The 12,141-nt window shown below is 36.3% G+C and overlaps 2 protein-coding genes across 7 annotated transcripts in view; one reads left to right on the top strand and one right to left on the bottom strand.

Moving 5' to 3' along the window:
* Positions 1–11,532, bottom strand: part of LOC108711162 (membrane protein MLC1) — a 37,242-nt gene extending 25,710 nt beyond the window's left edge. For 3 of the 6 annotated variants that reach the window (XM_041586426.1, XM_041586428.1, XM_041586429.1), the window contains exons 1-5: positions 8,913–9,028; positions 8,188–8,373; positions 6,227–6,316; positions 3,623–3,676; positions 2,605–2,706 (exon numbers count right to left, since the gene is read on the bottom strand). In XM_041586426.1, the coding sequence (XP_041442360.1) occupies positions 2,605–2,706; positions 3,623–3,676; positions 6,227–6,316; positions 8,188–8,367 (426 nt within the window). In that variant the 5' untranslated portion in view covers positions 8,368–8,373; positions 8,913–9,028. Of the gene's footprint in view, positions 1–2,604; positions 2,707–3,622; positions 3,677–6,226; positions 6,317–8,187; positions 8,374–8,448; positions 8,474–8,912; positions 9,030–11,399 lie in introns of those variants that run through there. The other 3 variants (XM_018252610.2, XM_041586431.1, XM_041586427.1) reach the window with 3 other exon arrangements.
* A 462-nt stretch (positions 11,533–11,994) lies between these two features.
* The window catches only part of mov10l1.L (Mov10 like RISC complex RNA helicase 1 L homeolog), a 44,094-nt gene continuing 43,947 nt past the window's right edge, over positions 11,995–12,141 (top strand). Inside the window, exon 1 of the mRNA XM_018252607.2 lies at positions 11,995–12,110. The gene's annotated coding sequence lies outside the window, so the exon portion shown is untranslated. The remainder of the gene's footprint in view (positions 12,111–12,141) is intronic.

Genomic DNA, 12,141 nt, shown 5'->3' with positions numbered 1-12,141 from the left:
TAAGAAAGAGGTTTGCAATTTACTGTTCCTTAGGGGATACCTAGGGCATTGACAAGCATATAAAAACCAGTTATGGATATTTACAAACATTATAATCATGTTTTATGCTAACATTATGGGAATTAACCTGCAGTAAAAAAACAAGAAATAAGTAAAAATTTAATGGTGCCCACCATTCAGTGATCTGCTTCCAAACAATCACAAGTTATAGGTAAACAGTGAACAGTGTGAACAATTTTTATTGAAACTGTCTCACAAATATGTATTTCTTATTTATATATATATATTTATTATATATATATATAACTACCTAGTTTTTTGAGTTCTTCAACCTAACATTTCTTTTTTCCTGCTTGGAGTGCAACAGATTTCACATGCTCTAACTGGCTAATTCCACCACGTGTCAGCAAAAGAATAAAGTTTGTTTAAAATAATTATTAAGCTTTCATTATATTTTAGTAGATTATTTTTAAATAAGTGTCTGTATTATGCATTTATTGTAGTAGACTTGAGACTAAGGATGTATACTAGTGTCATAACACGCATTTCATGTAGATAATCAAATCCCCAGGGTAATCAACTCTGCTGTAGGAAACATAACCATACGTTTTGCATAAACTTCAATTTGTATAGCCTTGGATTATAGCGTCTCAAACTTTCAAGTGTATATATCTCTAGCTTAACATCGTTCAAGAAACACCAAGTGATTGCACAATCTTTCTAAAGTGAAAAAGTAAACACGTGTATTTAATCAGCTCAAAGCTTTTCCATATGAAACAAAGCTAAACTGGAAAAGGTCACTGACGTGAAATATATACATATACAGTCACGCAAAACATTGATATAGTGCTGTAAAGTGAAGCCATAAACATAAAGTCTCTTGACAATGTTTACATTAAAAAAAAAAACATTATGCAATATCAAAATTATAATAAAATAAAACTAGATGAAAAAGGAAAGTCTTCTTATCCGCACCAAATACCAAATCAAAAGTCAAGTACATGTGTTCCCTTTGTTTTTGTTATTTTGATTTTCAAGGCTTGTACATAATTCAAATATTATGGTGTAGACAAGGCCTTTTGTACAGAGTATGGATTTGGAATATCCCTACATGTTCTCAAAAACCACTGAATTACTACAAGACAGGCAAATATACCAAATTAACACAGCATAAAGGAGACATAGTATGTCAAAAACAAGAATGTACAATTGAATTAGACCCTTTTAAATATAGAAGGAATGTGTTGTTTCTGGTTACTTTCTGGTTTCTGGTTACTTTATTGAAAATTTCTGCAAAAACCCTACTAATCACACCATTCTGTTCCACTTCCAGCTGTCTCATTTCCTGGGCTGTGCAAGGGAGCTGGCAGTACTCAACACACTGCACTGTAGGGCAGAAACCAATCAGCTGACCTAATATGGAACTGAAGGCTGATTTTTCATTTGTGACTGCAGGGCTGTGATTGGCTGTCCTGGTAGGGTTCATTGAGAAACACCAGCCCTTCATTGGAAGCAGATGTATAGGGAGCTTGAATAAAGGGGCCATTTTTAAAGATATTAACTATAGGCCCATAGTGAAACCAGCACCATATGTTATTCATTATTGCCTTAAATTATATAAAGGGTTTTTAGCTATACTATGTGTCTTCTTTAAGGTTACACGGGCAAATAGAACACAAGTTTATGGTTTTACACAACAACACAATTTGAAAAGTAATGGTAAGTACAACTTTCCCTTGTTTGTTATAGTTTATACAGGAACAGTGGCCAGCTCCATGTTGTAGCTCCCACCCTCCCCAGCTATAGTCAGATGATCCCAGTGGTGGCTAATAAAACGGCAACCATGTTTGGGAGTTTTAACCTTGAAAGCAGCAAGCAAGTTACGGATAAAACGTAGTCCCTCTGAAAAATGTATAATGAAGCAGCAGAATTCTTAATGAATCAGATGAAAATGAGTGTAGGACTGATTAGACCAGGGATGACAGTGATGTAGTTGGCCAGCTTGAATTTATTGGAAGACATCAAGAAACAATCCCTGTTATCCCAATATATTGATAATGGGTTGAATGCACAAGACCTTTTATCGTTGTCTATATGAATTTTGTGGTCACAGCCCAATTGCACCCAATTGCTTAATTGTTTAAAATTTAACTGTGAGTACAACTTTCCCTTTTTGGCTATACTTTACACAACATCCAGACCCACATATAGAAATGTAATGAAAAAAGTATTGTATTTTGGATAAAAATAAAAATAAATCTCAGAGTATGAGTACTGCAGTAGTCACAATGAGAATTTAAATGTAAATAAACAGTGTATGTATGGTGTCTTCAATGGTTAACATCAACGGTAAATTGATGTAGGCATCACTGGGGAAGCCTAGCCCTCCCCACTGCTTTTCACTTTATTTATAAAGGTGTAAGGCGAGAATGAATTAGGACACAAATCACTAAGGTAATGTAGTAATGAAACTTACTCTACAGAATTTTATGGAATAGGGAAATTCCCTTGCCAATAAAACTATAAAAGTTTGGGGGGGGAGAAGCCAGCTTTGCATGCTATGTTCCTTAGTATATTAATACCAAGGCATCTTTTGATACTTACATTGATTGCTGTTGGGTTTATAGCAAGTTTGCATCCAAACCAAATCAAACAAGTGGTAGTTATTGAAAATGATGACACAAATAATATTTGGTAATGATACATCTGAAAAACAAATAAAAACACACACACATGGGGTAAAGAATACTTCATGCTGGCAAATCTAGAGCTCGTGTTTAAACATTACCACAGATTATAAAGCACATTTGAAGGGCTGCAACAATTGTTTCAAGAGCTTTGAAGTTGTTACTAGGTTTATTAAATGAAAATTATAAAGACCACAAAACATCTGTTCATTTAATTTTTATCAATACATACATCAGTGTACCATTTTCCACACCCTTCCACTGAATGGGGTTTATTTCTTGATATCAACATTAAAGGGGGAGCTCCCCTATAAATACACTTTAAGTATTTAAAATATTCTGGTCTAAGGCTATCTTTCTGTTTAGGCCCTGCCCTATTCATATTCCATTCTTACTTTCAAACTGCTGACTTGTTTCTAGGGTAATTAAGCCCTAGCATCAAGCCAGCAGTAAATAATGTAACCCACCAGCTGCATAATAATAATTAATGAATAAAACAATAATGCATATTGTATTAGTATACCACTGTCTACATGACATGCACACAAAGAAATTTTAAGGTGAACTATACCTCTAAAATCAGAAAGGCACCGGACAGTTCATGTACAAGATGTACATATAAGAATTGCAATTTGTGCATAAAGAATTCACAGAACATATACAACAAATTACCATTTTATACGTTTTCTTATGTGACTCTGTTCTGTCTTGTCAAGCACAAAATTGTAATATATTGCTATATTTGTTATTACACCCCCTTGTTCATCACAAGCCCTATTTGTTAAACTGCCCCTTCAATAAATTGAAGGCTGTTGAGCAATCTTGCAATTTACTTTATGATGATAAGTAACTCCACTGCTCAAATATATAATTCACAAAAATAAACAGAAACATTGCTTTAACATACACTGGTTTCTTTAATATGAATCACTTACCACATTCACTTTGTTTTTCAGCACAGCAAAATTGACAACCGCTGAAGGCAGGCACTGCAAGCATATTTTGCATTATTTTATTATTTTGCAAATACCTAAACAAATCTCTTTTCCAAATGACACTTTGCCAGAATAAAGATGTTCATTTAGAAGCACTAATTCAGAGATGCTTTGTTGCAACTTTAAAGGTTATCTATCAAAGGTTGAGTTTGTGAGGTTTGTGAGGTTTTTATACCTTGAATAAACTCAAAACTAAAATGTTTGCATATTTATGAAAAAACCCAAACATGAAACTCGAATCAGTGCAATGGGGGGGGGGGTGAATTTGAATACTCAAATTGATCAAGTTATCGGCAGAAAAAAACTCAAATCGATTGAATTGATTGAGTTTTCAAGTGAAAACCACTGACCCAAACATTTTCGGATTCAAGCTATTTTTGGGTTCGGTGCATACTAAATCATGAAAAATTCTAGTTTTTTCTATTTTTAACCTGAAAATTAAAGTTTTTTCCTGAAAAATGAATTACATTATCTGATATAAATCAAGAGATATAAGGGCTGGTTTACAAATCCAACTTGAAAGCTCAAAAACAACCAAAATCAGTTTTTTACACCATGCAGTTTTTCATAAATTCCAGTGCAATACAGAGTGCACACAAAACCACAACTTGATTTACAGATGTGGATACCTATTAGTTTCCATATTAGCAAATAACTGGTTAGTTGTAATGCCATTTAAGACAATGTGGTTTCACACTACTTCAGAAGTGTTAGCACAAGATTCATTGAGTGCAAAGAAGTAGCAAATGTAGGTGTAGCAGGTGTTAATTCTTGGATTTATTTGTATCCATGGGCCCTATTAAAATATAAACAAAAAAATACAGTCCAACAGCTTTTAACAGCATCACTGGACCTGGAGTAAAGTTAGGTTTTTGTTGGTCATGACAAGTACTACATTTTCAAAAACTCATAAGAACAGCCAATGGCACATATTATCCGAGAACCCATATTTTAAGGACATTAAATGCTAAAGTGGAGGTTAAATGAGGCAATTAAATGTTTCATAATACAGTTTGTTAATCTCATTACAAACAGGATTCCAGCAAGAAGAGACATGCTAGAAAATTTCACACTCCCACTTCCTAAGAAGCTTAAATATGGTAGTGGAACATAATAACACCCATAACCAAATGCAGATGCATAGATGTTGGAAGTTTATACTACAATTTTACACTTTTGCTTGGCACAAATATAAAACCCTTGTCCAAAGTATGTCATTTTACAAAAACAAATCTGGCACATACATTTTGGGCAACATAAACTGGTACATTCAGTATTGCCCTGTATTTTGAAAATCCATTTTTCATTCCATTTTAACAAGATGCCCATTTCCTGCTGATAAAAAAATCAATTATTCTTTATCACTGTTAATAAAGTGATTGTTATACCTCAATTTTGTCCCTCTCGCAAGTTTCCTTGCACAGAAAATTATGGCCTTCTCTAGGCAGTGTCTGGGTAGATTAATAAAACTCCCACTTAGTGATAACTGAATCTGCAGTGCCTACTTGGACATCTAAAAACTTTAATATTGGTTTAAATTATTTTTCTAATTCGGTGCAATCCATGCCATGGGATCCATCCCATGTAGTAAGTACATTTGCTGATGTAACGTGTTTTTGGGCTGGATTATATAAACAGGATGGCGTCCATAGGCAGAAAACAGATTCCAAAAAAAGGAATAGGTTGGTCACAGTACAACTGGCCACCAGCCATGTTCTAATTTAGACATTTATATCAGTGCAGGAGAGTTTGCTTTTTCCCGAGTTAGATTTGAATAACTGCATAGTATCCACTTCAGAGGATGTAGAATTTGCTGATACAGAATAAATTTAGTACTGACCATGGCATAATGTTTGTACACCTGTCTTACATATACTTGTAAGTTATTTGGGAAGGATTGGGCTTGGGAACATTTGCTTTTGCCATATATAGAAGCTTGTGGGATGGGTGCATAGCCACTGAAAGCGGTATATACTCTGAAACACAAGAGGGGATATTTATCAAAGAGTGAAGTTATAGATCACAATGGTCCACTAGAGTGAAATACCGCCTGTCTCCATTCATTTCTATGGGATTTTTAAAGGCGTATTTATCAAATGGTGAACTTTCACCCTTTGATAAAAACAACTTTAAAAATCCCATAAATTGAGAGAGGCGGTTTTTCACTCTAGCGGACTGTGGTGATCTCTAACTTCACTCATTAATAAATATACCCCAAGGTCTCGTTCTATCTCTCTCTTCCCTGGAGGGACAGATGGATCTCTTTCCCTGACAGATGGACACACACACACACATGCACACATAGATGAAACTCATGTCCCTCATATATACTTAAATATTATACTTGTACTTATGCATTCAATATACAGATAATTTATTTGCTTTAGGCTTTCAATTGTATGTTTTTGACTGTCTGTCTGTATAAGCATATCATTTGTAACACTGTTCCACACAATAAAGATACTTTGATATCACCATCAAAAATTGAAATGAAAAATGAGGTATGCAAAAGGGCAGAATAAAGAGCCTCATCAGAATACTTACCGAGCCTGCAGCACAACGCAAGTAGTCCATTTCAGAGGGAAAGACATTCCCAAGATAAAGGGAAAATCCAGATGTAGCAACAAGGCAGCTCTGTAATAAAGGAACCATGTGATTTAAGGACATCCAACTTAAACGTTCATGCTTCTCATATGTTTAAACAGCAGTTTGTAAACATAAAGAGCATTTATAAAATGTATTTTATTTTGCCAGCATTAAAGTAAACTCTGCTTATGGAAGGGACCGTTAGGACACGTCCACCCCTCATTTTAAACACAGTCAGGGATCATTCCAGATCTATGGGGAGCTCCAATAAAGGGACCATTTTTAAATATGATATTACATTTTAGTCCAAAGCGAAACCAGTAGCATATATTATTCATTTTTACCTAAAGAAATTGGCAGGGTTCACATTATGTCTCCTTTAAAAGAGAAAAATAATGTAAATTGCACTTTGAGAACATTTACACCAATAGAATATCTGGATTTTGATCTACTTTACAAACCATCAGGTTTTTTATACCTTGAATGAACTCACAACTCAAATGTTTTCCGATTTAAGAAAAGGCATGAACTGAAAAAAATCTATTCAATGAATTGGGTTACAAACCCAAAAATGTCGAATTAATCGTGGGAAAAAACTAAAATTGCTTGAATTAATCAAGTTTTCAAGTGAAACTCACTGAAAAAAACATAAACATCATGAAGGCTATTAACATCTTCAAATGGTTGAAGGGACCCCTGCCATTTATTTCTAAGGGGCCCATTCACTAAGCTCGAGTGAAGGATTAGAGGAAAATAGAGGAAAAAAATTCGATTTTCGAATGTTTTTTTTGGCTACTTCGACCATCGAATTCGCTACTTCGACCTTTGACTACGACCTTCGAATTGAACGATTCGAACTAAAAATCGTTCGAATATTCGACCATTCGATAATCAAAGTACAAAGTACTGTTCCCCATATTACTGTTTCTTTGACCCCCTAGTTCGCCACCTAAAACCTACCGAGGACAATGTTAGCCTATGGGGAAGGTCTTCATAGGCTTTCCAAGGTTTTTCTGATCGAAGGATAATCCTTCGATCGATGGATTAAAATCCTTCGAATCGTTTGATCAAATGATTATTCCTTCGATCATTCGATCGAACGAGTTGCGCAAAATCCTTCTACTTCGATATTCGAAGTTGAAGGATTTTTATTCGGCGGTCGAATATCGAGGGTTAATTAACCCTCGATATTCGACCCTTGATACATCTGCCCCTAAGTGTCATTGACAGGTTTTAGTTGAAGTATTTTTGGATCCAAAAACCTGAAAATTCAAGTTTTTGACTAAAAACAACCCTTGGAAAACTTAACTCGATCTTTGATAAACCTACCTAATAGTGTTTCAATTCAGACTCCTCAAATTGTAACAATGTATCACAAAAGTGCAAAACAGATTTTGATATGATACAGACTATATAAGTGCTCACAGTTGTTTCTCCATAGACGACTACTACTAAAAAGTATGGGCGTAACTGAAGAAAGTACAAGGAAACATTAGACACAAATTCAGCATTCCAAAATGTATTTGATGCCATGTTCTTTTTTGACCCCTTTTAATGTCCCAGTGATGAATTGTATCTATAGTAAACATGTACATGCTAAATAACTTTACACACAGCAAATTCCCAGCTGAAAGGTTCTGAAAAGTGGGTACAGGCTGAAGCTCACTATTGTATATCTAATCTCTGTTTGCTGCATCATAGTCTTCTTTCACTTTTTCATTGTTTTGTGCCATGTGGAAAATAATGACTGTTTGTAAATTGTTTAAAATTTAAAATATCTGGAACAAATTTAAAGCATGTCTGATATCTAACTGTCCTTTAGCGATTATGAAATGAAAATTCTGCAAGCAAAACAGAGGTACCTAATACATATGTAACTTTTTATCGAATGACAAAATACCTGTATTCCCAATACATACCCCCATCAACAAGGAAAACATCCACATTTTGTAGCCAGTACATGGCTTAAGCCCCTCAGGAAACTGAATATCACCGGACTTTAGATCTACATGGAATTTTTTATTTTCTTGCTTCCCCAGTTCCAAAGTAGCCATTCGATCATAACTATATTCTTCAATTAACCCTTCTTCTCTGGTCATTTTGTTCTGAAATTAAATAAAGAGTTTATTTACATATCTTCCCTTTAAATATATAAAAAAAATATATTTTTTTGATATTACCAATAAACAGAGCTTTCATCCACATTAAGTCCAAATATCAAGAGTGTCCATAATTGTACCTTTACTAAAATGAAACATCTATTCATATGCTTTCCTTATAGTGCATTGTGTGTGCACTTGGCTTTATAGTAAGGATAAAAAGTATAGTGTCATGTAAATAGCAAAAGACATTTGGACATCTATTTCAGCTAACTGAGCAATCAAAGTTGGCAGGCTTATTTAACAGGTTTCAACAGTCTTCAAAAAAAAAAAGTTCTACATAAAAAACATTTTCCTAGTTCTGTTGCCAGATAGCATTGCAGTTTAGTAGAAAGTTTAGTGACACAAAAACATTCATGACTAGCCATACCAGCAGAGTTCTCAAAACCTAGACTACTTGTAGTAATGCTACATAAATATTCAGATAAAAGTTGTTTCAGAAGAGTACAGTTTCTTGGATTTTTTTTGGATGAAGCCATACATACCTGTGTTCCAAAAGTTTTCAAATGAATATGGTGTATAGACTAAAAGATACCCACAGGCTTGCTATTCTCTCTGATTAGTGATTCATGCTGTCTTTGAAAAGTTTGTCCTTCTACTCTGTTAGAGAAAAGCCTCTATTCACATTCAGGACAAAGGCAGTGGGAATTTGTACGTAAGCCAGACAACAGGGATGCCTCTTGAATTTTAATGAGATAGCATAACAGGACACAAACAACTGAAGTGTTACTGTTAACGAATTGCATTGGAGTAATTATGCTTTCAAAGTTGTGAAAATCACTTGTAAATAATTTCATGCTGTGAAATAAATCGTTTTTGGATGAAAAACAAGACAAAATGGTAAAATGAATTTATTAAAGGGGTGGTTCACCTTTAAGGTAACTTTTAGTATGTTATAGAATGGCCAATTTTATGCAACTTTTCAATTGGTTTTCATTATATATTTTTTATAGCTTTATAATTATTTGCCTCTTTTTTCTGACTCTTTGCAGGGTTCAAATGGGCGTCCCTGACCCCTTTTAAAAAGCAAATGCTCTGTAAGGCTCCACATGTATTGTTATTGCTACTTTTTATTGCTCATCTCTCTATGCAGGTCCTGTCCTATTCATTTTCCAGTCTCTTATTCAAATCAATGCATGGTTGCTAGGGTAATTCGGACCCTGCAAATTGAAGAGCTACTAAAAGTTATCTCAAAGGTGAACAACCCCTTTGCTTGTGAATGCAGGGGTGTATACTTTTCAAATATGTGTAACTGTGTGTGTAAATGAGCAAATGTGTACAAGAGTGTGCAATGAAAGCAAACTTTAGTAAAATGTGTGTGTGTGTAAATAAGGGTCACTCTCCATTTTTTTGTAGCAGGAGAGCCACTTGAATTGAGGGTCCTTGAGGGATAGTCAATCACAGCCCTGCAGTCACACAAGCAAAGACAGGCTTCAGTTCCCTGTCAGGTCAGCCTAGCTGCTGATTGGTTCCTATCCTACAGTGCAGTGTGCTGAGTGCCACTAGCTCACTTGTACAGCCAGACAATTCAGTTCCAAATGCTCCAGGACCTATTGCTTGTGACTGTGGGGGGAAGAGGGGGTAACATGGCAAATGGATTGGCCTTGGGAAGCCCTCAGTACAAATGTAGGCTTTCCTGTTAAAGGACAAGTAAAGTAAAACTAAAGAAGTAGGTTAGAAATGTTGTACATTATGTTTTGGGCTTCTTTACCAGCCCAAGGCAACCACAGCAGTAAAGATCTATGTGTCAAAAGATGCCCTAGTAGCTCCCCATCTTATTTTCCGCTGATTCACTGCACATGCTCTGTGCTGCTGTCACTTACTGAGCTTAGGGACTGACTCAAAATATACAGTACACAGAATAGAAATGTCACAACATAAGGCTGATTAGTGATTATTATGGGTAATTACTACATGGCAGCACATAAACCAGTGCAATTAGCATCAAAATTGAATAATCAGCCTTGTAGCATCAGCTTATATTACAGGCCAACCTCATTTTCTGCTTGATAATTTGCAGCGAGCCCTAAGCTTAGTTTCTCAACAGCTGCTCAGAGTACACTGACAGTACAGTGTCGCAGATATTTTCCAAGTTGGTGAACCCCTGCGAAAAGTTTGAAGTCCTTGATCATTGCTACTATTGAGCAGCTGAAACTTTAGGCTGGTGCAATAAGTTCAGAATTAAAAAAAGAAATGGCATTTTTTAGCCCAATTCATTTTTAGGGTTTAGCTCATGTGTTACTTAGAGCTTTTTACAGCCTTGAACCTGCAGGACAATTGGACAATGCAGGTTCAAAGTTAAATCTCCTGCACTGTCCAATCACGCTGCCCGTTCAATGCGCTTGTTCACCTTTAAAGTAGATTTTAGTATGATGTAGAGTGATATTCTGAGGCAGAGCCGGGCCAACCCTGCCAGGCGCCCTAGGTAACCTGGTCAGCCATGGTGCCGGCTGAGTGTGTGCTGGAGTGTGCACGATCAGGTGCGCATGCGCAAAATTATGCTCATGTGCGCATGTGCAAAATTACTCTCAGGTGCGCATGTGTGAAATCGCGCTTGAGTGCGCATGTGCAATGGGGTAGGCGACAGAGCAGGTATGTGCCTGGCACCCCCCCCCAGCTTTGTGCCCTAGGCACGTGCCTACTCTGCCTCGGGCCCTGTTCTGAGGCAATTCAATTAAATTTTTGGTGTTTTTTGAGTTATTTAGCCTTTTATTCAGCAGCTCTCCATTAAGCAAAATTGGCAATCTGGTTGCTAGGGCCCACATTACCCTAGCAACCATGCATCAATTTTAATAAGACACTGGAATATGAATAGGAGACGGCTTGAATAGAAAGATGAGTAATAAAAAGTATCAGCAATAAATGCACTCAATGGGAAACAGGTGGTGTTGGGAAAATTAACAATTTAAATAGTGTGCAATTGCTATATCAGGTAGGAAAAAAATAGTTTGGCAAGTTGTCAGTATACAAACCCAGCAAAGATACCAAAATTAGCCCAAATCTGTTTCCTTAATGAGGTTGTACTTCTAAAAACCGTGTCAGTTTGAAGCCAGTCCACTTTGGCACCACCCTGCCATGTGCTAATCTTCTTAGTGAGACAGTGCACAGTGCATGCTGGCTAATGTAGTTTTAACATGCTAACCCACCACTACCTCACTTTAAAGAGCAGTAGTACTGCGTAGGAACACAGGCCACCGTATACAGTAGGAAACAGGTTACAGTGCTGCTGACAGGGACTGAGAAGGTATACTGCACAAATGTGGGAGCTTTATTCAGGCAGGTGGTGCTGGAAAGAGTAATAGTTTGGAGAGCTTGCAGAAAAAAAGTTGCCGATTTTTTTAGCATATAAACAAAGCAAAACTACCCAAATCTGGACCCTAATGAGTCTGCACTGAAAACTCATAATCGTTTTGAAATCAGTCCTCTTTAGCGCAACCCTGCCATATGCGTAACCTTCTCTGCTCTTTGCATGCTGGCTAATGTAGTTTTTTATAACCTGTTGCCTGCAGCTAAGGTTAATATGAAACTACAATACCCAGGATGCAATGGGACTGGGCGGTACAAAAAGAAGCAGCATTATCAGGCAGGCAGGCGTAGCAGCACACCAATTCCAAGCTGTCTGTCAGCACTGCAACCTGAGTTCATCCAGTTGTATTTGGTCTGTTACTGCACTACTACTAAAAGTACTACTACTACTACTGTAATTTCATTTTG

This window comes from Xenopus laevis, chromosome 3L (assembly GCF_017654675.1).
Source record: "Xenopus laevis strain J_2021 chromosome 3L, Xenopus_laevis_v10.1, whole genome shotgun sequence".
NCBI lineage: Eukaryota > Metazoa > Chordata > Amphibia > Anura > Pipidae > Xenopus > Xenopus laevis.
This window is presented reverse-complemented; position numbering and strand designations above follow the sequence as displayed.